The 25,825-nt window shown below is 53.0% G+C and overlaps 1 protein-coding gene across 1 annotated transcript; it reads right to left on the bottom strand.

The window, feature by feature from the left end:
- Nucleotides 1-16,768: 16,768 nt before the first annotated feature.
- CEBPB (CCAAT enhancer binding protein beta) lies at nucleotides 16,769-18,927 on the bottom strand. Its single transcript, XM_043884527.1, has one exon. It carries the CDS (start codon nucleotides 18,444-18,446, stop codon nucleotides 17,394-17,396), a length of 1,053 nt encoding a protein of 350 aa, XP_043740462.1. The 5' UTR covers nucleotides 18,447-18,927; the 3' UTR covers nucleotides 16,769-17,393.
- Between the last annotated feature and the right edge of the window lie 6,898 nt (nucleotides 18,928-25,825).

Below are 25,825 nucleotides of genomic sequence, written 5' to 3'. Positions count from 1 at the left end.
CACCAGAGCCCACACGCTGGCTCAGGAAGGAAGGCAAAGGCCGGCGGGACGCGGGTGGAGATCGGCAGGGCCGCCCCGGGCCAGAGAACCAGGCTCCCGGCCTGGGAGTCGCAGGCGGGGCTGCCCTCTGTCCCACTGCCTCCCCTCCGCACTTGGAGCCCTGAGCCTGAGCTCTGGGCTGGAGCAGCCTCTGCCAGGCAGAGGTTTCATCACCCGCTGCCAGGCCCCGGGGAGCCTGTGGGAGCCCAGCAGGGCTGTCCAGCCCGCCGAGTCCGGGCCAGAGCACTGGGTAAGGATCACACTCCTGGGCCCCCCAGTCCTGCCTCTGCCACACCCACCAGGCAAGGTCGTCTCCATCTCTGAGCTCGTGTGGATTTTCTTGGTTGTTGTTTCTCCTTTTGAACCTCAAGGACCAAAAAGGCCAGGTTATCTGAGCGGACTCCTCAGTTCACAATGGTGTCCTCATTGTCCACGCAAGGCTCCTCTCTGGTTTCATTTTTTATTCCCCTTAACCCCACTCTCCACTCCCTGCCCACCTCATTCTCCTACGTCTGATATATGTCTCTTTTTATTCTTTTACTTTTACTTTGAGTTTAACTTACATAGGATAACGTGCTGAAAAGGAACTTCTCCCAACAAATATTTGTCCATGAATTTTTATCTCAGAGCCTATTTATTTACCTATAAATGCATGTGACCACCACCCAGATTGAGACATAGAACTTTTGCAGCAGCCGGGAAGGCTGCTCCATGCCCCTTTTCAGACGATACCTCTGCCCACAAAAGGAATCAATATTTTGCCTTCTAGGTTTGTCTGACCAATTCTCGAACTTCGTATCAGAGGAATCACACACAGTACATGGGCTTCTGTGTCTGCCTTGCTTCCCTCCACAAGATTCTTTCAAGATTCATCCATAATGTGCATGAATCCACAGCTCACTCCATACCATTGCTGAATAACATTCCATTTATAGGTGGATTACAATGTGTTGCTCTTCTCACTTGCTGAAAAACATCTGAGTTGTTTCCAGTTTGGGGCTCCTATAGGCAAAACTGCTGGGAATATGCTTACAGGTCTTTTCGTGGACATGTATTTTCATTTCTCTTGGGTATACTGAAGGTCAGCTGTTTTTATTTGTTTTTAAACTTATTTTGGTGTAACCTTTCAACTCATAAAAAATGACAAGAGCTACAGGGAATTTTCAGTCAAGCTATAACATCCTTTACCCAGATTGTTCATATTTTGTCCCACTTACTTTATCACTTCCCCTCTGTTTATATTTCTCTCTTATCCTGAGTTATTTGAGAGCCAGTTGTGGACGTTATTGTTTGGTCACTAAGTCGTGACCTCCTGGACTGTAGCCCTCCAGGCCCCTCGTCCATGGGATTATCCAGGCAAGAATACTGGAGTGGGTTGCCATTTCCTCCTCCAGGGGATCTTCCTGACCCAGAGATGGAACCCATGTCTCCTGCGTCTTCTGCATCGGCAGGAGGATTCTTTACCACTATGCTACCAGGGAAACCCAGTTGTAGACATGATGTTCTTTTATTTCTAAACCCTCCAGCCCTATCTTCTAACCCTCTCCCCTCCCCACCCACCCCCATTACACACCCAGTACTACTATCAGATTCAGGACACAGCATCAATGCAGCATTACTGTCAAACCCACACACCAATTCAATATGCTATAATCATCCTCAAAAAGTCTTCATGGTTCTTTTTTCTGGTCCAGAATGATTCCTAGCTTCCCTCAGCTGTATGGCGGCTCTTTCAATAGTTCCTCAGCTTCTCTGGGACGTTCTCGTCCTGCTTTTGAGGATGATAGGCTAGCTCTTTTGTAATATGTCCTTCACTCTGGATTTGCTCGATAGTCCCTCCTAGTTAGATTCAGGTTATGCATCTTTGCAGGGAGATAATAGAAGTGATGCTGTATTCTTCCTGTGTGTCCTGTTAAGCAGCACACAATCTTGATTTGACCTATTGCTGGAAAATAAAGATAATAAAAGTTCCCACCTCCTAGAGGTATTAAAAGGATTAAATGAGACACAACCTAAGGCCTGATTTTGTAATTATTATCTCTTGCCATTGGAGGGAGGGCCAGACATGGCTAGAAGAACAAACACAGGGCTATCCCCACCCAGACCTGTCTCCTGGGCTCTAATCCTCACCTTACCTCCACGAACTTGCAGCCAAGATGCACAGAGAGATGGGAGTACACGGGAGCCCAGAATTCTAGTCAGGCCAGACTGGAGGCCCCTTTGTGCTGGTTCAGCCTGATGCCCTGAGGGATGGCACCCAAGGCCCTGAGCATGCACAGGACTTCTCCAGTGTCACACAGCAAGCCAGTGGGGACTCAGGCCAGCCTCTGCTCCCTCCACACCAGGGGCCCTAACCCTGGGTGGTTTTGCCCCCTAAGGGACTCTTGGCAATGTCTGGAGACATTGTTGGTTGTCACAGCTGGGGGCAGGGATGCTACTAGGCATCTAGTGGGTGGAGGCCAGGGATGCTGCAATACCCTAGACAGTGCCCCACAACAAAGAATGATCCTGCCTCACATGCCAATAGTGCCAAGGTTGAGAAACCCTGGTCCACACTCAACTCACAGCAGCAGGCACTGAGGGAGCCCTGGCCAACTCAGGCTGCCTGCTTTCTCCCAGGGCCCAACCAACGGCAAAGAAAGGGTGGTTTGGACCTTCAGCAACATCTGGGCTTAAAAAGAGGAGTCCCCACTGTACAAATGAAGGTTTGCTGCCTGAGTCTGATTTTCCCTGAGTTCACAAGGGTTCAAGCTTCCCAGGTGGCACTAGTGATAAAGAATCCGCCTGCCAATGCAGGAGTTGTAAAAGACATGGGTTCGATCCCTGGGTCCAGAAAATCCCCTGGAGAAGGGAATGGCAACCCACTCCAGTATTCTTGCCTGGAGAATCCAGTGGAGAGGAGCCTGGCGGGCTACAGTCCATGGGGTCACAAAGAGTCGGACACAACTTAGCATCTGAACAGCCCACGGGTGCAGGTCGGTGCTGCTGGAGAAGGTCGGAGGCTGTCACAGCCTCTGGAGAGCTGGGTGGTGGGGGCTTACGGGACATCAGGTGGATTGCTAAGTGGGGGTGGTTACACCCTGAGATCATGTCATCATTTCTGGGCTCTGATTTTATAGACTCTGAGGCTCCAGGTGGCACTAGTTGTTGGCAGAAAGAGACAGTCAACCCTGACATGTAGCAGATTCTCAGTAAATGGTTTGTTGGCAAAATCAATTGTGATAATAATTGATCTTTATTGAACAGGTACTATGTGCACTGCTATAAGCATTCTGCCCGTATCATCTCATTTAATGCCACCATGCCTAGGGACTATTATTGCCATTCCCATTTTGCAGAAGAAAAAACTGAGGCACAGAAAAGTTAAGTCACTTGTCCGAAGTCACAAGCTGTTAAAAGAAACGTAAATGAATGAATGGATGAATGAATGAAATGAATACCCATCCCCATCTAGATTAGCACTTTTGCTTCAAACGTTACCGAATTGGAAGTCTGGTTACAACACTTCTTGGCATCATAACAACCCCAGTTCAACACCCCTGATTCCCTGGTCCTCCCCCTCTCACTGCCTTGAGGGGCTGTGTCCCCAGAACTGAGCCTGAGGTAGAGATTCATGCCACAAAGATGGCATGAATTTAAGGGGACCCTTTTGTTTATCAAGGGCTTACTTTCCACCAAGCCTCATGCTACACAACAGTCAGGAATGTGAGAGACCCATCACACAGATGAGGAAACTGAGGCTTAGAAGGGGGAGGTCATTTATTCCAGGTCAAACATCTAAGTGACAAACACCCAGTGACCCACACCCACCAGACTCATGAGCCCCACAGGGAGTCAGAAGAAGAAAGGGAAGAGAGGAAAATCTGACAGTGGCCAGGGGACCATGGACAGTCCAACTCAGCTCAAACTAGTTTCCAGAGAAAACTAGTTCCCATCCTTCCTCCCTAGGTCCCCAGAGACTCGCCCCTCTCCAGATTATTTGAGAAATAACCCAATTGTATTGAGTTTATTTTTTTCCTCTCCCCCCTGAATAAAGTCAAAAGTTACAGCAAAAAAAAAAAAAAAAATCCCTTGATCAGTCTCCCCAAACTCCATCTCAGCATTCAGACAGTCCAACCTGCACAGAGACACATTCAATGACATCATTACAGTGTTTGTGGCTTTGGGGACTTGGAGGCCATATCAATGTCCATCATAAGGGAGAGGGCACATTAAAATGCAGCAGACACATCACAAGAATGGTATGCATCTGAGTAAAAGATAATGAAGGGACCAGAGCTGCATGGGGACATCTCTAAAACATTGTCTTCCAGGAACAGATTGGATATGGTTGTCCTCTGAAGTATCACCTGAGCTAGAGAAAGGTGGAAACAACTTAAATCTCCATCAAAAGAGGACAGGTTAAATGATTATGGTACATCCATGCAACAGAATACTGTGTGATCATTAAAAAGATCGAGACAGCTCTATAGTACTGATATGATACAGTGTTGAATGAAGAAAGCAAAGTACAGACCACATGGCAAGCAGTAAGATATGGTGTGTGGTGTAAATGCCGTTGTGCACACTCCAGCTCACACAGACCATCTGAAACAAGAAACACTGCTGGGAACTGCAGTGACCTCTGGGGAAGGGAACCGAGAGTGGGAGGGCTGAAATGGAAGGAAGACCAGCTCTTCACTGCAAACTCTTTCATATCTTTTGGAATTTTGAATAATGAGCATATGTTATATATTCAGATTAAACAAAAATTGAAAAGAAAAATGCATAAAGACCCTGAGGGAGTGGAACTGAAATCATCCACAAGAGAGGTGGCAGGGCAGGGGTCAGAGCAGGGTAAGGAGGCATCCCACTGGGGCACGTTGCGGGGGTGGGGAGGGCGGTGTGCAGAGATGGGAAATCGGTGACCGTCAAATAGGGAGATATACTGCGGGTAATGGGAGCCAATTTCCTCCCTGTTGAAAGGAGAGTTCCCAATTTGGAAAGAGAGACAAACAGAATCAGTGGTGTGGTTCCAGAGTGGAACTAGAGTTATCAGTTGGAAACTCATAGTCTTCTCTTAGATGATGGCCGATGATGATGATAAACAGGTGCAGAAATAGTGATAATATGTATGTAAATGTATGTCTATTTACATACATAAGTATGTAAAATATACGTGTTATGTGTGTGTGTGTGTGTATTTATAGACACACAGCCCTAAGACAACCTAGGAGTAGACACACTCCAGCAGCGATAAGCATACTTCCTGCTAAGATATTGGCTTCTACTGTTCTCTAGGAAAAGGAGCCCAGGATCCTTGGAGAAATGGCTGATTCCAGGGCTGGAGCAGGAAAAGCGCTAGCTAGAACCGGAACACCTCCTGCTACAGGGCTAGGGAAGTGCTTAAAGAATGGTGGCAACTGTCAAAAGGGCAAGAAAGTAACAAAAATAAATTAGTAATTGAAAGCTTGATGGGCAACAGGATAGTTACATGGTTTCAAAGTACCTCCCTTCAAACAATTTTCAATTGCAAAGGGGAAAAAAAGTAACTTCACAGACATTCCTTGTGACAGATAATCTCTTCAAGTGATGGAAGTAAGCACCACCATCCTCACCACAAGGAAAAAAAATGTTATAACCATGTGAGGGGAGGGGTGTTAACTAAACTTACTGTGGTGATCATTTTATAATATATGCATGTATCAAATCATTCTGTTGTACACCTTTAACTTCAGTTCAGTCGCTCAGGTGTGTCTGACTCTGCAACCCCATGGACTGCAGCACGCCAGGCTTCCCTGTCTGTCACCAACTTCCAGACCTTACTCAAACTCATGTCCATCGAGTTGGTAATGCCACCCAACCATCTCATCCTCTGTCGTCCCCTTCTCCTCCCACCTTCAGTCTTTCCCAGCATTGGGGTCTTTTCCAATAAGTCAGCTCTTCACATCAGGTGGCCAAAGCATTGGAGCTTCAGCTTCAGCATCAGTCCTTGCAATGAATATTCAGGGCTGATTTCCTTTAGGATGGACTGGTTGGATCTCCTTATAGTCCAAGGGACTCTTTAAGAGTCTTCTCCAACACCACAGTTCAAAAGCATCAAACCTTTAACTTATATGATGCTATACATCAATCATTTCTCAGTAAAACTGGGGGCAAGGGGAGAGAATAAACACCATCAACAATGGGACAAAGAAAAGAACACAGTATCACTACTGTGATTTACCTGCATGGTATGAAGATGCACGACCTGAATCTAACCACAGGGAAACAAGGGACAATCCCAAGGTGTCGGATACGCTACAAAACAGCTGGCCAGTCAACCTCAAGAGAGTCAAGGTCATGAAACTCGAGAAAAGACTGAGGAGCCGTTCTAGACCAGAGGAGACTAAAGAGACATGGCAGCTAAATCCAGCATGTGCTCTGAGCTGCATCCTTTTACTGGATATTATTAGGACAACTGGTGAAACCTGAATGGGTCTGAGGACCTGGCAGCAACGCAGAATGTTAATTTCCTAATTTTGATGGTTAGATTGTGGTTACACAGAAAATATCCTGTTTGTAGGAACTATATATCAAAGTATCAAGGGGTGATTAGGCAATAGGTCAACAATCAATTCTCAAATAATTTTCCTTTACCATATTTGTAACTTTTCTATAAACGTGAGATCTTTTTTCAAAGTAAAAAGTGCTATAGACTGAATATTTACATCCTCCAAAATTCATGCGTGGAAATAACCCACTGTAAGGGTATTTAGAGGTAGGGTCTTGGGGAGATGATTAGGTCCCTTTAGGAATGAGATTAGCACCTGTAAGGACCCAGCATCTAGGAATCAGGACCTCATCAGACACCAAAGCTGCCAGCAACTTGAACTTCTCAGCATCTAGAACCGTGAGAGAGAGATTTCTCCTGTTTAGAGGTCACTCAGCCTATGGTATTCTGTTATGGCAACCAAACGGACCAAGACAGAAAGTATTTTTAAAACAGAAAAAAAAAAAAAAAAAAGGTAAGAAATGGAATAAGAACTAGGACTGAATATGACTACCAGGAATTAAAGCACTACTCATAGCATTTCCTGACTCAGCAAGGAACTCCTGGGTATATGCCCAACTGAAATATGCACATATGTTCACCAAAAGACATGTATTCTAGAATGTTCACCACAGCCTCAATTCTGAAGACCTAAAAGCTGGGAACAGCCTCAATGCCCCTCAGCAATAAAATGGGTAAAGACATTGTGGTATTTGGTGTCCATGCATAGCGAAAAGGAACAGCCGCTAATACACACAGCAGCTTGGATCAGTGTTGCAGTTTCAATACAGAAAGAAGTCAGGCACTGGGGCTTCCCTGGTGCCTCAGTGGCAGAGAAAGGATCCACCGGCCAACGCAGGACACACCAGTTTGGTGTCTGATCCAGGAAAATACTACATGCCGAGGACCAACTAAGCCTGTGGGCCACAACTATGGTGCTTGAGCTTGGCCACAAGAGAAGCCAGCACAGTAAGAAGCCTGTGCATTGTAATCTGAGAGGAGCCCCCGCTCGCCACAACTAGGGAAAATCCCGCACAGCAACAAAGACCCAGCACAGCCAAAAATAAAGGAACAAATTGCTTAAAAAAGAAGCCAGACACACACACACCACACACACACACACACAGAGAAAGAAGTCAGACACAAAAGAAGGCATATTGTGTGACCCTGTTTATATAAAGTGCAGAAGCAGGCAAAATTAACATTTGCTGTTAGAGAGTGGGACAATGACTACCCACAGCGGGTGGAGGTGACTAGAAGGGGCTTCTGGAGTTCTGGGAAAGTCGTCTGGGGATCTCGATGCTGGTTTCACACACGGCTCCACAGGGAAAGTCCATTGAGCTGTGAACCTATGCTGTGCATACCTTCCCATATGTGTATATTTCACTAGGAAGAAAAGACATGAGACGATGAGATGCGTGACTAAGGATGGATATCAACCACATTAGTGTGTGTGGGGGGGGGAGGTGCCTTGAGAAGTGGGTAGAATGGATGCGGGGAGCCAGGATGGAGGCGGAAAATGAAACAAAACGCCCTGCAGAGCTTGAAGGGACTGACGGCCATCTCGTCCCAAGAACTGGGAGGCATGCTTAGCAAATGTGCTACACCGGAGTTCGAAGAAGAAAGGAAGAAAAGACATCATCTGTGTGTCCCTCCCCAACCAGCAGGCGATCTTGATGATTGGCCGCATTTGGCACGAGAGGCCTGAGGCCTGGCTTAGGTAAGGCGTCCCGGGCGGCCTGGGCGGCCCAACTCCTAGCCCAGTCCTCTCCCCTCCACAGCCTATCAACTCCCACCCACCGGTTTCTCCGGGGGGCTCGCCTCCTCCCCGGCCACCTCTCACCTCCAGGGCTCCATAGGCCAAGGCTCGTGAGGTAGGAGTCTGGGGACAGCTACAAAAATCCGAGCTCACCCGCCCAGCTCCCTGGCCTATAGACTCAGCTTGCAGAAAGCCCAGCCCGGCCAGCCCCGGGCAGGCTGGCTGAGGTGCGTCTCAGCCCCGGCGGACCACAGGCTCAGTGGGGCAGGCGGTGGTGGCGGCCGCTCGGGGCAAAGGGGTGATCTGGGGTGGCGTGGGGTGTCTGGTCCCAGCACAGCTGCCAGCAGGTTCTGTGAGCTGCAGCCGGGGGTCTGGGCCTCTCCATTTCCAAACCGAGGCCCTCCCCCAGTGGCTCATGTGGGGACAGTGTGAGCGGGGTGTGAGCTCACTGGGGTCAGCAGAAGAGACTCCATCCACTCCAAGATCCTGATTCAAGCCTCTCCGAACAGGCGCTGAGATTCAGTCTCAGAGGAGACACCTGAGGACGGGGAGAACACTTTCTGACCAACTCCTTCATGCGTTACTTCTGGAACTGAAATGAATCGAAAGAAATCCTGCCACCCCCTTGTCTGTTGTTTAGTCGCTAAGTCATATCCAACATTTTTTGTGACCCCATGGACAGTAGCCCCACCAGGCTCCTCTGTCCATAGGATTTCCCAGGCAAGAATACTGGAGTGGGTTGCCATTTCCTTTTCCAGGGGATCTTCCTGACTCAGGGATTGAACCCGTGTCTCCAGCATTAGCAGGGATTCTTTACCACTGAACCATCTAAGAAGCCCCACAATTTAGGAAAGTGCAGTTCATCCTATTTCAGTTATAAACCAATAAAGCTGTTAAGAGATAAAATCCATAAAGAATTGGATCTCCCATTTCTTTGGGAAAATCAACCAACACTACATCAACACAACCATCTCCCACTTTCCATGTCTTGTGGTCAAACTTGCCACAGTAGCGCCTAACACTGGAGAACAATGAAGACCATGTCTACCTAAACACTGGCCAGGTCACAAGACCTATCCAAGACTACAGAGAATCGACCACATTGCATGGAAATTCTTCTTCCTAAGCAAAGAGCAGCCTCCTCGTGTTGAGCTCATGTGCAATAGAACATTCTCAGACAAGGAAGCACTGGGACACCACTAAGAAATACAGGTCACAAAACAGCCCACACAGGTTGATTCCGTTTTGGCAAACGTATCAGTTAGAAATAGATTCAGCTGCCGGTAACAGGAAGCCAAAATATCAGGGATCTCCATAAGCACAGATTTATTTTTCCAATCATGCAAACAAGTCCAGAGCAAGGCAGGCAAGGACTGGTGAGGTTGTTGCATTACCATCAAGAACCCAGATGCCTTTTGTCTTTTGGTTTCACCACTCTCAGCATGTGTCTTCCAGGCATCAATGTTTGCCTCATGTTCAAAATGGTCCTTGAAGCTCCAGCCATCACATATGAGTTCTAGGCAGGAAGCAGAAAGAAATGGGAGTTGGAGGAAAAGGGGAGGTGTCTCACACCTGAGTCAGCCCATTTGAAGTCTTCCTGGAAACCTCACCCACGATCTCTGTTTATATCTTATTGGTCATCCCGAGCTGCAAAAGAAGCTGGGAAATGTAGTCTTAGTAAGGCCACTTGCCCCTAGTAATAGAGAGGTCCCACTGTTAAGGAAGAAAAGCAGATGGTGTGTATCAAAGAGACATTTGCTATATTGAAGAAAAAAATACACATAGAACAAAATTTCTGGAAGAAAATAACTACTGTGTAGAGAAGTCTCTACCTACAATCACTCTGCACAAATTAACCTGTTAAAACTTTACAAAATGCTATAAAGAATATTATCCTCTTGTGACAGATGGGAAAACAGACACAGGGAGATACAGTCACTTGCTCCAAATCACACAAGCAGGAAATGGTGACTTCAGAACTAGAATTTTGTTGTTCAGTCGCAAAGTCACATCCGACTCTCTGTGACCACATGGACTGCAGCACGCCAGGCTCCTCTGTCTTCCACTATCTCCCACAGCTTGCTCAAATTCATGTCCATTGAGTCAGTGATGCTATCTAACCATCTCATCCTCTGCCACCCCCTTCTTGTTTTGCCTCCAATTTTTTCCAGCATCAGGGTCTTTTCCAGTGAGTTGACTCTTGGTCTCAGATGGCCAAAGTATTGGAGCTTCAGCTTCAGCATCTGTCCTTCCAATGAATATTCAGGGTTGATTTCCTTTAAGATTGACTGGTTAGTCAATTGACTGACTCCTTTCAGTCCAAGGGACTCTTAAGAGTTCTTCTCCAGCACCACAATTTGAAAGCATCAGTTCTTCAGTGCTCAGCCTTCTTTATGGTCCAAATCTCACATCCATACATGACTACTGGAAAAACCATAGCTTTGACTAGATGGACCTTTGTCAGTCAAGTGGTATCTCTGCTTTTTAAAATACAATCTAGATTTCTCATAGCTTTTCTTCCAAGGAGCAAGTGTCTTTTAATTTCATGGCTGCTGTCACCATCCACAGTGATTTTGGAGCCCAAGAAAATAAAGTCTGTCACTGCTTCCACTTTTTCCCCTTCTATTTGCCATGAAATGATGGGACTAGATGCCATGACCTTAGTTTTCTTAATGTTGAGTTTCAAGCCAGCTTTTTCACTCTCCTCTTTCACCCGCGTCAAGAGGCTCTTTAGTTCCTCTTCACTTTCTACCATAAGAGTGGTGTCATCTGCATACCTGAGGTTGTTGATATTTCTCCCCACAACCTTGATTCCAGCTGTGATTCATCCACTCTGGCATTTCGCATGATATACTCTGCATATAAATTAGACCAGCAGGGTGACAACATACTGTCTTATCATACTCCTTTCCCAATTTTGAACCAGTCAGTTGTTCCATGTCCAGTTCTAACTTCTGCTTCTTGACCCGCATACATGTTTTTCAGGAGACAGGTAAGGGGGTCTGGGATTCCCCGGAGGCTCAGACGGTAAAGAATCTGCCTGCAATGCAGGAGACCTGGGTCTGAGACCTGGGTTGGGAAGATCCGCTGGAGAAAGGAAATGGCAACCCACTCCAGTACTCTTGCCTGGAAAATCCCACGGACAGAGGAGCCTGGCAGGCCACAGTCCATGAGGTAGCAAAGAGTCAGACACGACTGAGCGACTTCACAAGGGGGTCTGGTACTCTGAACTAGAATACAGGCGGTCAAATTCTAGCATCTGGGCTCTTCACCCACCGAGTCGCTAATGATGTTATAAGTCACATCATTGTTATTGTTAGTGATGATGGCTATTTCTGACTGTGTGCTGGCAGTGTTCTCAAATGCTGCGTGGATTAACTCACTTAACTCTCGCAACAACTTTACCTGACAGGTACTATTATGATTCCGCTCTATGTACAAGAAAACAGAGGCTCAGAGAGGTAAACTAAATCGCCCAAGGCCGCACAGCAAGTGTTCAGAGGGTCTGTGTTTCTGGGCAGGAGGAGGACGGGTGCTTTGTACTCCCTTCTCCCGAGTGCTCCAACCCTCCTCCCACGATCGTGCGCTACAGAGGAAATCAAGTAAGAAAGCGCTCCTCCTGGAGTCCAGCTCTCGCCTCCCCTCTGACCGCCTACTGCCCCCCCCCCGCCCCCGCCCCGGGGCCGCTGGGAGGCCTGCCCACCCCCGCCCCCCGTCAGCGCCCTCTCCCCTGCACTCACGGCTTCCCAGAGAACTCTCCCTCCCTTGGCCGCCCGCCTCCGCTCCTCCCAAGCCCCACTCCTGGCATGGCCTTCGCCTCATTCCTGCTTGGTGAGCAGCTCCCCGTGGCCCCAGGCCCTGGGTCAGAGGCTCCGCACCAGCAAGGTCTCCCGGGCCCGGCAGGCAGCCTCCGTGCGCCCTTCACCCACTGCACCTCGCCTCACCCAGAGGCCGAGGGACACGTCTCATCCCACTGACAAACTTGTCAAGAGCTTTCCAGGTGCCAGGCCCTGATGGGAACATCTAGCTGTTCATCCCCTGACAAGCCCTCTGAGCCTCACTCCACAGCCCTGCGTGAGGGACCCAGCCGCCCCTCCGTCTTCCCCTCTGGCTGCCTCGATGCCAGCCATACGGGCTCCTCACTGCTTCCCTAACACACTGAGCCTGGTCCTGTCTCAGGGCCTTTGCACCTGCCGCTCCTTCTGCCTGGAATGCCCTGTAAACACTCTCCCCGGCCACCCTCTGCCACGTTCCCCAAGGTCTTCCTCGTGGTCTGAAATTAGCCCGCTAACCCATCAACCAGCTCCCCCACCAGGTCAGCCCCATGGGCACAGGGCCTGCCTTGGGCTCACTGGAGGCCGGCTGAGTGCGTGAACAAGAGCTGGTACTACTCTCTGTTCTCGGGGGAGGAGGCCCCAGCCCACGCTGGTCGAGCATCTTGCTGGAGGTCACCCAGCAAATAAGGGACAAAACTCGGAAGCTTTTTTCTCCCCCTGCCTCTTACTCAAAGATGAGCTAAAGAGGGCAAAACCAAGGGCTGCCCATCTGTTTCCCCTCGTACAGTCACTAACTCACCAGAAAGTGGCTTAGCCTGGGTCTCAGACAGACATGGATTCAAATTCTAACTTCGCTGCTTCCTGGGCAAGTGATGTCCCTTCTCAAAGCGTCGGGTCCCCACTCTTTGACACAGGACTCCTACCTCTTGGCCTCAGCGGGCTGGAGCCCCAGGAACCCCCCCGATTCCCCAGCCCTCCCTAGCCTCCATCACCCCACTATACGTGGCCATGGTCAGTACAAGGTTGAACACCCCTAAGGAGGGGCACCTAGCAAGCTAGCCAGCTGGGGCCACTGGGACTCCACCATTGGTCACCCAGGTGGTCAGCCAGGCTGAGAAAGGACTCAGTTTGAGGCGGGGTGGGTGTCAGGAGAAGCAAGCAGAGCAGAGGAAAGGCCTGGGGCCGGGAGAGGGAAGCAGGAGAAGGCTTCGTGCAGCCACTCCCCAGCCGTGGGGCCAGCGCCTTCGCCTCTCGGGGCCTGTCTGTCCAACTAGGGAAGGGGGTATCACACAGCACCTGCGTCGCTGGATTATCGCGGATAAAAGGCTCACAAGGTGATATCTGGAGTAGGCGAGGGCTCCGAAAACCAAGGCTCTTCCCGCCCCCCACGCCTCACCTGACTCGCCTCTGCGGAGGCCTTCCTGGACGCCCCCACGCCGCCCTGCCCTACTCGCCTTCCCTCCGAGCCCTTGTCCCCATCTGTCATTATCTTGTCCTCGCTGTCTGCTGTCTGTCCCCAAAACTCATCGTCTCCATTTTGGGAATGTGTCCCCAGCACCCAGCATAGGGCCTGGCACAGAGCAGGTGCTCAATAAATGCTTAAGGAATAAGTGAAAAAAAATAATGATAATAACTGGTGTGTCAGAAACAGGGACAAAACAGTCCCAGAGAGGTCTAGATGGGATTCAGGGGGAGGACACATTCTTTAGGTATTTGGATGGGCAAGTCCCCCTTCTCTTTCCCATCCTGACTATCACGATCCTTAGCCGTGCAACCTTGGACAGGTCACCTCCCCTCTCAGAGACGGCTTGATTGGCAGGAAAATGCCAATAACAAAAGCCAGGGTCTCCAAGAGGCTGATAAGCCACTACATGGTGAGCACAGGGTCCGGCACCCAGCAGTGTCTCCAGCTTCGATTTCTGACACTCACTTCTATCCCTGGTAAAAATCACCAGGCTGTGGGGCAACTGCCTAAGATTACGAGGCGTCAGAGTGTTCTGTCAACTCTCCTGTCCTAAGCAAACATTGGTCAGGGTTCCCAGCTAGCCTCAGTGGTCAACCCCACTAAATGGGTCTACAGTTAACATGACCAGGCAGCTGGGAGAAACCAGCAAATCCATCTGGGCGAAGGTCTTGGCGTGTTGTCTTGCTCACTGTAAGTCCTGAGTGTGCATCCACTGTGGTTCCCGCTCCCCGAGGCACACCCCTGGGCTCCTCCTGCTTCACCCCATCCTGTTCTCTCTCGTTTCCCAGCTTCTGAACAGACCCTCCCTCTTCCCTGCGAGCCTGCAGCCTGTCAATGCATATGCATAGGGTGGATGTCCCCCCATTTATGACATTTCCCCAACTCCTCTGAGCACAGCTCTGTCCACGGTGCCCCCACGTGCCGCCTGGAGCACCATCAGAGCCCTCAACCTGTTCACTATTTCTCCAAGCCCCCTTCAGGGGCCGTCAGATGGGCTCAGGTTCAAACTCCTTTAATGCTGCTTCCAAGCTGTGAAACCATAAGCAAGTCACTTAGCCCCGTCATTCGAGGTGCCTGAGCGGGCAGCAAGGATTCCTCCAGGCAGGGCCCAGGACTTGGGGTGGGGGCCGGGGTTACCAACCAGGCTCTCAGCCCCAAGCTTTCCCCAGAGACGCCGGAGCCAAACTTGGCTAACTGGCTCCACCCTTGTTCCTCCTGAGCAGTAACCCCGCTGCCGTGGGCCTGTTTCTTCCTGGCAAACCGCTGTGGCCCCTTCCCCGGGCGCTTGTGTCGATTACAGGAGGGTCTGCGTGTGTGAAGGGCGACATGCAACACTCTGCGCAGCGGCGCTCAGGATGTGGGGGCCTGGGGTCACTCTCAGCCCAGACTCCTCACCCCTCACCCCGTCTACATCCTCTGGTGAGAAGCGCAGCTGCCAGCCAACTCTTCACGACCGAAGGAGCGGGACTGCAGAGGTTCCCTCCTCAATGGCAACTCCCTCCCCCCAACCCCGACCCAAAGACTGAGCTACCTCACTCCCGAGGTCAGCCCCCCAGCCCACTCTGCCCCTCAGCAGGGAAATCCCAGCGGCAGTTGAGCTGATGCGCTGGAGCTGGTAGCGAACACTTGGACCTTTCGGGTTCCCATCAGTCTTCCTGCCGCCCAGGGCCCAGGTTATGCGCGCCCAGCGCCCAGGCCACTAACGGGGTTAGGGCGGTGGCGTTTGCCTTGGTCCTCGGCTCCGTAACGGTGGGGGCTGAGTGTCTGTTTCCCACGGGCTTCCACGGGAAGGGTGGTGGGAAACACCCAGGCCCCCAAAAGGCAAGGGAGAGGAAGCGCATTGCCCCTTCTCAAACCACAGTATCAGCAACTGCTCCCGAGATCCCAGGCTGTCCCAGGTCCCCAGCAAACTCATCTATGAAGGCCCCCATTCCACCCTCCCTCAACCCCTGAATTCCTAAAGCAGGGCTCCTCCCACAAACACATTTCTCACCCTTAGGGATGTGATAGCCAAAAGGCAGTTTCACAGCTCTGAAAGCAGGCCGTGTAATGGTAGCAACCTCTCCGACGGTGGCTGTGAGATTTAAACGAGATGGGCAGGTCCAGGGCTTACTGCACACTGGCCCCTGGCGAGTGCTGGCCACACTCACGCTGCGCTGAAGATCCAAGTGCCAAATGCCAGGAGGCTCCCAGTGAAAAATAATAACAAGAGCAAACACTTATATAACACCTCCTGCGTGCCAGGCACCGTGGGACGCTGTCCGGGTATCCACAAACCCCTCCGTCTACATCCTCTACTCTCAGGAATGCCGTCCAGGGCTGGAATGAGGTTGGAGGAGCCGTCCACAGGGGCAGGCAGGAGTGTAGCAGGGGGCAGGAAGACACAGGCTTGCCCGGGGCCATTTCTGTCACAGGGAATCAGGGACGGCAGTCCTGGGTTCACACCTGGGCTCAGCGTCCTTGAGCAGGTGAGCCTGGACCTCAGGGTCCACAGTAGGTACAAGCAGGACAAGTGGTACTAGGAAAAGGAGTGAACGTCTAGGAACCCTTCCCCCGCCTCCCCAACCTAGCCCAGATTCTCCCCTCCCTCTGGCCAGAACACACAAACAGGAGCTCACCCACACACCCAGGCTACTCTCTTAAAAACATACATATGCACACACACTTCTAGACACCCTGCCCCGCTTCACTTCCGAAACAGTCTGTTCCAATGTGGGCTCAGCGGGACCAAGATCTGCACCCCTTCTCTTTCAAAAAGAGTCACAGTCTTGCGGGCTGGGTCCCCAAGCACTGAGCAGAGATCAGAGCCCGCCAGGCCCCTCCAAACCCAAGCCCAGCACTCAGGAGCAGCCAGAGGCCCTGCAGGCCCTCCCCAAGCAAGGCGCCTAGTCACCCCTCCCCAGCACCCAGCAGCAGTGAGTCACCCTGAAAGCCTGACCCAGCACTCCTCTGCCCCTCCCCCGCGCCAGGCCTGATGCCCCCATCTCCAAGCACAGGCCCTGGGGGTGGGGGGTGGGGGGGCGGTTAGCAGAGAATAAGCAGCTGCAACACCCCCACCCAACCACCTAAAAAGCCAAAAATAATAGCAGCTCACACACACACACACAACAACAACCCCACACACACCAGAAAGGCAAATATAAATCCAAAATAAAGGGGAAGAAAAAAAAAAAAACTAAAGCCAACGACTGCCCCCAAAAGGCTTTGTAAACATTCTCAAAAAAAAAAAAAACCACAAAAGTTTATTAAAACTGTTCTTAATGCTCGAAACGGAAAAGATTCCCAAATATACAGATGCCTCTTTTCTCATAGAAATAGATTATTTTTTATAATACAAAAAAAAAAAAAAAGACAAAAAAAAAAAAAACCAACAAAAACAAAAAAACATCAACAGTAACAACCCCGTAGGAACATCTTTAAGCGATTACTCAGGGCCCGGCTGACAGTTACACGTGGGTTGCGTCAGTCCGTGTACACACGCGTTCAGCCATGTTTAAACCGATTGCATCAACTTCGAAACCGGCCCGCCCGCCGGCGCCCGGAGAGGGGGGGTGGGCAGGAGAGGCAAGAGTTTATCATTCATCTGTACACATAGACATCTCTTCTTTAAATAACACCACGGGCGGGCGCCCCGTCTGCACGTGCGGCTGGTGTGGACAAAAATATAGATAGATATATATAATAAAATATTAAAATTACCGACGCGCTCCCCGCGCTGCCCAGTGCCCCAAAGCCAAAGTTCTGCCGGCGCCGCCAGGGGCGCGGGCGGGAGCGCGGGCGCTCCCCGGAGTCTCGGCGGCCGCGGCGCGCCGGGCCGCGCGGGGGCCGCGCGCGGGGGCCGCGCTAGCAGTGGCCGGAGGAGGCGAGCAGGGGCTCGGGCAGCTGCTTGAACAAGTTCCGCAGGGTGCTGAGCTCGCGCGACAGCTGCTCCACTTTCTTCTGGAGCCGCTCGTTCTCCGCCGTGAGCTCCAGGACTTTGTGCTGCGTCTCTAGGTTGCGCATCTTGGCCTTGTCGCGGCTCTTGCGCACCGCTATGTTGTTGCGCTCCCGCCGGATCTTGTACTCGTCGCTGTGCTTGTCCACCGTCTTCTTGGCCTTGCTCTTGACCTGCGAGGGCGCCGGCGCCGCCCCCGCGTAGCAGGCGGCGGCGGCCGGGGGCGCCTTGGCGTCGGCGGGGCTCGGCGTGCCGGGCGGGCTGGACGACGAGGACGTGGACAGGCTCCCGCTGCTGCCGCTCGGCACCGCCTGGTAGCCGAGGTAGGCGCGCAGCGCGTACGGGAAGCCGGCCGCCATGCCCGCGGCACCGCCGCCCGGCGCTCCGGCCTCCTCCTTCCGCTTGCAGTCCGCGGGCTCGAAGCCCGGCTCCGCCTTGAGCTCGGCCGGCGGCGGCGGCGGCGGCGGGGGGGGCGGCGGGTGTAAGGGAGCGAAGCAGCCCGGGTGCAGCGCGCCCTTGGCAGCCCCCAGGCGGCCCAGGCTCAGGTAGCTGTAGTCAGCCGCCTTCTTGCAGTTCTTGCCCCCGTAGTCGTCGGAGAAGAGGTCGGAGAGGAAGTCGTGGTGCTGCCCGGAGGAGGCGGGCGCGGGGGCGGGCGCGGGCGGAGCCGCCTCGAAGGTGTCCGTGGCCGTGGTGGGTGCCGGGGCCTGCGGCGCGCCCAGCGGCTCCAGGTAGGGGCTGAAGTCGATGGCGCGCTCGTGCTCACCGATGCTACCCAGCTCGCCGGCGGGGGGGCGCGGCCCGGGTCTGGCCGCCGGGGGCGCCGCGGGGGCCGCCTTGCCGCCGTACGCAGCAGCCAAGCAGTCCGCCTCGTAGTAGAAGTTGGCCACTTCCATGGATTTAAAGGCGGGCGGCGGCGGCGGCAGGGGGAGACATGCTGGGTCCCAGGCCACCAGGCGTTGCATGAACGCGGGTGCCCGGGGAGGGGGCCTGGGGCTGCCCGCGCCGGCCGGCCCGCAGGTGGCGCGGCCTCCCGACTCCGAAGGGTCGCTGCTGTGTCGCCGTTGATGCTGCTGCTGCTGCCGCCGCCGCTGCTCCGGGGTGGCCGCTATCAGTGCGGGGGGCTGCCGGCCGGACCCTCGGGTGGGTCCCCTTCCCGGTCCCGTGCGCGGCTCTGACTCGCTAAAGTTTCTCCCGAGCCCGTTTATTTATAAAGGCGGGCCATAGCAACGGCTGCGTCACGCCCGGCGGCGGCCCCTCCCTCCCCGGGCACGCAGAGGACACGCTGCGGCCGCCCGGGACCCCCGGGCGGGCGCCAGCGGCGCGTGCGGGCCGGCCTGGAGACCCGGCGCGCGCCCCCGGGGGTCCCTCGGCCTGCGGGGCCGGGGGGGGGCGGCCTCGGGCCGCCCCCTGCCCACTCCCACCCGGCGGCCCCGGGATGGCGAGCGCGGAGAGGCGCGAGCCCGCCCCCGGACCGCCCCCTCTGGGCCGGCCGCCGGACGGGAAGGGAGGGGGAGCCCGGGGAGGGGGCCGGGCGGCCGCCTGCTCCCACCCCGAACGCGGCCGCCGCCCGCCCCCTGCTGGAGGAGGCGCTGGCCTTCGGGAGCCGCGGCCGCCGGGCCTAGCTTTCCAGGGAGGGGACGCGCCCCACCCCCCGCCAAGGGATGCTGGAGACCCCAGCCCCCCCAGCTCGGACTCCCGGAGGGTTGAGCCGCCTCCACAGCCCTCCCCTGAGTGCGGCCTCGCCCCTAAACTGGCACGCCTCCCCAGATCTGGACAGGAAGGACTGTCACACCTGCGGTGACTCCCCTTCTGAAATAGGAAGACCTAGGGTTGGTGGCTTGGGGAGGTGCAAGCGAGGGGGCGAGCGCCCATCCCCCGGGCCCGCCCCCTCGGACCACACCTGAGTCTTCTCCAGCCGCACCCCGCCCTGACCCGGGGCCCCCTCCCGGGAGGCTGGAACGGAGATGGGGTGCCCCCCACCACACGCTGTGTGACCTTGGGCTAGTCGCTTGGCTTCTCCAAGTTTCAGTCTGCGAGGGTGTCCTTACTGTTATCTTTATTAGTCGTCTTAACTGTCTCCAACGCAGACTCCCAAACGCTCACCTCTCTGGGACGCACATCAGAAAGAAGGGCCTCCTCCCAGGGTACAAAGAGGCCCAGAGGCCCACAGCACACCCAAGATCACACAGCTTCATGTTCCCCACTGTTCTCAAAAGAAAAGCCCTTATCCGGGCACCCTCAGAGCTATTTGTCACCCCCCAAAAAAACCTGTATCTGAGGCTGGTGGGGTGGGGGTCCAGCCAGGGCCCAGAAGGGGCCGTGCAGAACAGAGAGGGAGTTCTCCTCTTTCAGCAGGTCCCTGCTGTGCGGTGAGAGGGGTCTGGACCCAGAGTTTGCTTTTTCACCCTGCCAGGAGGATGCCCTCACAGCCCCTGGTTCACAGAAAGGGAGACGAGATGGCCCACCAGGATGGGAACGCAGGCCGCAGGCCCTCCCTGTCGAGGGGGTGCCAGCCGCCCCGGCCCTCCCCTGCACCATTCCAAGGCCATTTTGGCAGCCCCTTGGGCCTACTCCTCTGCCTCTCTCAGCCCCTGGACGCCCCAGGCAGGAGCTCCCAGCCTGCCTGGTGCTGACCCCCGACCCACTGACCCCAGCCCTGGCCCTGGCGGGCAGGCGGGCATTGCTCAACCTTCAGCGTTATCTGCTGAGCTGGGGTGACCTCCGCCCGGGAGAGCTGGAGAAATGACATCTCTGAGTGCCCTTGGGGGGTAGGGGGCAGGGAGGGACAGGGTGAAACACTGGCCCAGCCTGCTGGCTTTCTGGGCTTTCCCAGCAGCCTCTGGGCCAGGGAGGGACCTAAGGCCCTGGGGCCACCCAGCCAGACCTCTCGAGCTGCAAAATGGGACACTCGGAGCTGAGCTGAAGGGCCACTGCCCCTGAGAGGCCCTCCAGCCCCACCTGCCGGTGGACTTCCTTCCTAGCCTTTATCCCCAGCCACCATGATCCTTGCTGTCTTGTCTGCCTCAGTCCCCCCCCAGACTACCCGGCTCCATGAGCGCTGGCCCTCAAATATGGGAAATGGCGGGTCAGGCATGCTCAACATTTACCGGGGAACAGAATGCATTTGCTGTTGCCTCTGGACCAAGAACATGGTTTCCCCAGCTCTGCCCAAGGCAGGTGGCCCCTCAGGACTCAGCCCGAACGTAACCTCCTCTGAGAGCCCTCCCTGACTTCTGGGAGGGATTTCTGTGCGTTTTGTTCACTGCTGTTCGCCCAGTGCCTGGAACGGTGGCTGGCACAGGAGGGGCTCAATAAATGAAGGCAGAGGAGAGGATGGTGAGGTCCCCCCAGACACTCTATTAACTGGACTCTATGATCTCTCTGAGACTAAGCACCCGCCCCCGCTTCTCAGGGTTCTGGGGAGATGCAGTGAGACGCGAGGAGTCTGCAGCTAATTGAAGGATTTGTGTGTGATCTCAGGTCAGTCTTTCACCCTCCCTGAACCGTATTTTAAGCCCTTTGCATGTATTAACTCATTTAATACTCCTGATCATTGGTAAGAAGCAGGTCCTATTATCATCCCCACTTTACAGATGAGGAAACTGAGACCACGCAGTTTCCTCAGGGTGTCTGTTCAAGGTCATCCCCAGGAGTGGGATGAACGTCTTCCCGGCCCAGCCTTCCCCTTTGGGTTTGTAATAAATCATAACAGGTCTGATGTGAGCCCCATTTTCCGAGTGGAAAAACTGAGGCTCAGAGAAGGGCAGTTGGGGGTTACACGGTGAGTCAAGGGGCCGCTCAGGCCCTGGGGACCAGCCCCCAAGGACAGATCCAGTCCCATCGGGGCCTTGCCCTCACCTACCAAACACAGCCTCTGGCTTCCCACCCTGCCACCCCCGACGCTGAAATCAGTGACGGTTCCCACCCCAGCGCCACCGCAGGTGTCCTGCAGGGAAGCTGCCGGCACGGGTGACGTAAGCCCTTGTTTTCACAAGGCTGGTTGCTCAACAGGCCCTGCCTGCTGCCCCGCCACTAGCGCTCAGCCTTTCCCCGAGGAGGGGGGTGAGGTGACCGAACCACTATGGCCCAGAGCCCTGGAGCACGCCCCAGTGGCCCTGCAGGCGACGAGGCCCCAGAAACCAGGACCCACCTGTCACCTCCCACGGCGACCTCTCCCAGTCACCGGTGGCGTAGGTGTTCCTAGGAAGCCGGGGTGGGGAAGGGTCTCAAGGCGGCAGCCAGCACCCAGATCCATCCCAGAGACAGGTTCGTCTTGACCCCCACGGTGATTTGCTTCGGATTTTTTTCTCTGTCTCGTTTTTTAATGACTGTGTTGCCAACATTTAACAAAATCAAGACATGTCACATCAAAATTCAAAATTCTAGCTTCACTTTTAAAACTGGAAGCTGTGAGCTGGGCCCACGTGGCTGCAAATGGTGGGCAGGAGCCCGGGGGTCGACCGGGGAAGAACAGGCCCTTTCCTGCCCCGGTCCGTGCCCTCCTCTGCCCCCAAACTGCTTTCAGAATTCCCTCTCCCAGCCTCTGCCGCTTTTCTTTAGCCCCGTTTCCAGGAGGAGGAAACCAAAGGTGTCCAGTGTTGCTTCTTTGACAGACGGTGGTCAAGATGTTCTCAGTGGAGCTTAGAAGTCAGCCAGCAGGTCAAAAAGTAAGGCTGAAGGGGGAAGCATCAGAGAGGGTCCGGAGAGACGGTCTCTGGAGGCCTTGGAGCTGGGATGCTGTGGGGCTGCCCGTCTGTTCCTGCTTTTAGCCTGCAGGCCCTGGCACTCTGGCGTCCCTCATCCGGTCAACGGGGGTGACGCCATTCCCTCTCTCGGGGCGTTCTGGGCCTACGGCACCCCTCACACCAGCCCACCTTGGCACAGGAGAGTGAAGGACCTCCCCTGAGCCCCGCAAAGTGCCCGACCACGCATGCCCTGGAAACCTACCAAAGCAGGCAGGCCTGCAGGCCCAGGGCTGGTTAGGACTGCCCCCGGAATCACAGTGAACCGGTACAAGAGCAAAAGCCAGATCGCCCCTGATTCCTGTGCCCGACGTTGTCCCTCTCCATGCCTCCTCTGCCGGACCTCACTTTTCCACCTGCCTAGATTAGATCCCGGAGAGCTTCCAGGTCCAGTGTCCTGGGATCCGAAATTTTGGAATGGGTGGGAGACCCGCGGGGCTGCTAGTGAAACTTGTCTGAGCACAGGCTGCCACCACGTGGCCAGCTCTGGAAATGCAGTCAGTTCAGTTCAGTCGCTCAGACGTGTCTGACTCTGCGACCCCATGGACCGCAGCATGCCTGGGCCTCCCTGTCCATCGCCAACTCCCGGAGTTTACTCAAACTCATGTCCATCGAGTCGGTGACGCCATCCAGCCATCTCATCCTCTGTTGTCCCCTTCTCCTCCTGCCTTCAATCTTTCCCAGCGTCAGGGTTTTTCCAATGAGTCAGTTCTGGAAATCCAAGAGTGATTTAAATGAATCTTTGATGGAGGACCTAGTGAGTACTTGGCTTATGGGCACTGTGGATACTAATAGATGCTCACAGGGCATGAGCAAACCACCACTGAAAGAAATAAAAATGTCCAACAAGCAGACGAAAGGTACTTTCCTTCAGTCATTCATCAGATACTTTTGGAACCTACTGTGTCTCATGCCCTAGAGACATATTCACTAACAAGACATAAGTGATCCCTGTTCCCATGAAGCTGATATTCCTTTTGGGGAAGATAAACAGTAAACAAGGTAAATGAGTTAAGCATACAGTGTGTTACCTTCTGGAAAGTTCCATGGGGAAGAATGCAGCAGAGGAGGGGGATGGGGAGTGTTGGGGGATTTTATTTTAACTTGAGAATGGTCAAATAACTGTGCCGTGTGCTCCATCATGTTTGCGACCCCGTGACTGTAGCCTGCCAGGCTCCTCTGTCCATGGAGTTTTCCTGGCAGGAATGGGTTGCCATTTCCTTCTCCAGGGGATCTTTCTGACCCAAGGATCAAACCCGTGTCTCCTGCATTCATATTCTTTACCTGCCGAGCCATTGGGGAAGCCCGTTACAGTTATTAAGATTTTAGAATGGTCAGGGGAGGCCTCACTGAGGTGACAGATGAGCAAAAACATGAATGCAGTGAGGGAGTGGGCCATGCAGACAGCAGCAAGGAACACAGCACGCACAGAGGCCCTGAGGTAAGCGCGTGTCTGGCTAGTGTAAACAGCAGGAAATTATCTTGTAGGAACAGTGGGGGCCATATCTCACAAGGCTTTAGCTTCCCTGATGACTCAGTGGTCAAGAACTCATCTCCAATGCAGGAGATGCGGGAGACACAGGTTCAGTCCCTGGGCTAGAAAGATCCCCTGGAGAAGGAGATGGCAACCCACTCCAAATATTGCCGGGAAAATCCCATGGAGCCTGGCGGGCTACAGTCCGTAGGGTAGCAAAGAGTCAGACGCAGCTGAGCATGTAATGACTTTGGCTTTTACTTGGGGTTACGGGGAGCAAAGGCGCGTTCTGGGCAGAGGAGGGACAGGAGCTGGCTGAGGTTCTGATGGAATCCGTGGGCTGCCTATGGGGCATGGACTGTCCTGGAGGTAAGGGGGGAAGCGGGGAGCCCAGCGAGGAGGTAAGCAGGGTCACGCAGCCAGATAACAGGGGACTCCACCAAGCCATGGAGGCTGTGAGAAAGAGAGTAAGTCCACTTTAAAAGTAGAACCTTCAGGATTTGCTGACAGATCCAGTTACAAAACAACCACACAATTGAACCGTTCTATAGCCATTTAAAGGGACAAGGTATATGACGTCAAAAGCCCTAGCAACCAACAGGGGAAAAAGTAGATATATTTGATTCATCAAAATTTAAAACTTCTGAGCAGGAAAGGACAAAATCAACAGAGTAGAAAGACAGTCTACAAGACAGGAGAGAATATTTGCAGGTCACATATCTGATGTTGAAGCTGAATCTCCAATATTGACCACATGATGTGAAGAGCCAACTCATTGGAAAAGACCCTGACGCTGGGAAAGATTGAGGGCAGGAGGAGAAGAGGATGACAGAGGATGAGATGGTTGGATGGAATCACCGATTCCATGGTCATGAGTTTGAGTAAACTCCAGGAGATAGTGAAAGACAGGGAAGCCTGACCGGCTGCAGTCCATGGGGTAACGAGGAGTTGGACATGACTTAGTGACTGCATAACCTCTGAAAAGAGGTTAATATACAGAAAATATAAAGAACTCCTACAGCTCAACAGAAAAGTTACTCATTAAAAACAGGCAAAGTCTTGAAATAGACATTTCTCCAAAGAAGACGTGTGAATGACCAATAAGCCCGTGAAAAGATGTTCAAAATTACTAATTATTTGGGAAATCCAAATCAAAACCACAATGAGAGACTACTTCACATCCACTGGCTGACTACTGTAAAAAAAAAAAAAAAAAAAAAACAAGCTGATGATGATATGGAGAAATTGGAACACTTTTGTGTTGCCATTGGGCATGTCAAATGGCACAACCACTGTTAGGAACACTAAGGTGCTTCCTCAAAAAATTAAAAATGGAATTACCATATGATCTAGCAATCCCACTTCTAGGTATATACCCAAAAGAACTGAAAGCAGGGTTTTGAAAATATATTTAACACCCATATTCACAGCAGCAAGTATTCACAATAGCCAAAAGGTGGAGGCAACACAACTATCCATTAATGTATGAATGAATAAACAAAACGTGGTCTATACATACGAGGGAATGTTCAGCCTTTAAAAAGAAGGAAATTCTGACATGGCCTACAGCATGGATGAACCTTGAGGACATTATGCTAAATGAAATAGGGAGGACACAAAAGGACAAACACTGATTGTACTTACCAGTCAGACCCACAGAGACAGAGGGTAGAATGGTGGCTGGGGAGAGGGGAGTGGGGAGTTGTTTATCAGGTACGGAGTTTCAGCTCGGGAAGATGAGACAGCTCCAGAGATCGATGGTGGTGTTGCTTGCAACAGTGTAAATACACTTGATGTCCCTGAACTGCAGTTGTGTGTGTGTTTACACACGTGTCCGACCCTTTGAGACCCCATGGACTGTAGCCCGCCAGGCTCCTCTGTCCGTGGCAGTCTCCAGGCAAGAATACTGGAGTGGGTAGTCATTTCCTTCGCCAGGGGATCTTCCCAACCCAGGGACTGAACCCGCATCTCTTGTGTCTCCTGAATTGGTAGGCGGGTTCTTTACCACTAGCGCCACCTGGATGCCTGAACTGCAGTTAAGATGGTACATTTTTTTGAACTGTTTTTTAATTGCTGGTTGATTTTAACTATTTACTTGGTAACAGTTTTAGATTTATGGGAGAGT

This window comes from Cervus elaphus, chromosome 23 (assembly GCF_910594005.1).
Source record: "Cervus elaphus chromosome 23, mCerEla1.1, whole genome shotgun sequence".
Lineage (NCBI taxonomy): Eukaryota > Metazoa > Chordata > Mammalia > Artiodactyla > Cervidae > Cervus > Cervus elaphus.
Note: the sequence above shows the minus strand (reverse complement) of the source record. Positions and strands in the feature narration are given on the sequence as shown.

Coding starts and splice junctions, on each gene's coding strand:
- CEBPB (XM_043884527.1), bottom strand. CDS start 18,446: ATGCAACGCCTGGTGGCCTGGGACCCAGCATGTCTCCCCCTGCCGCCG.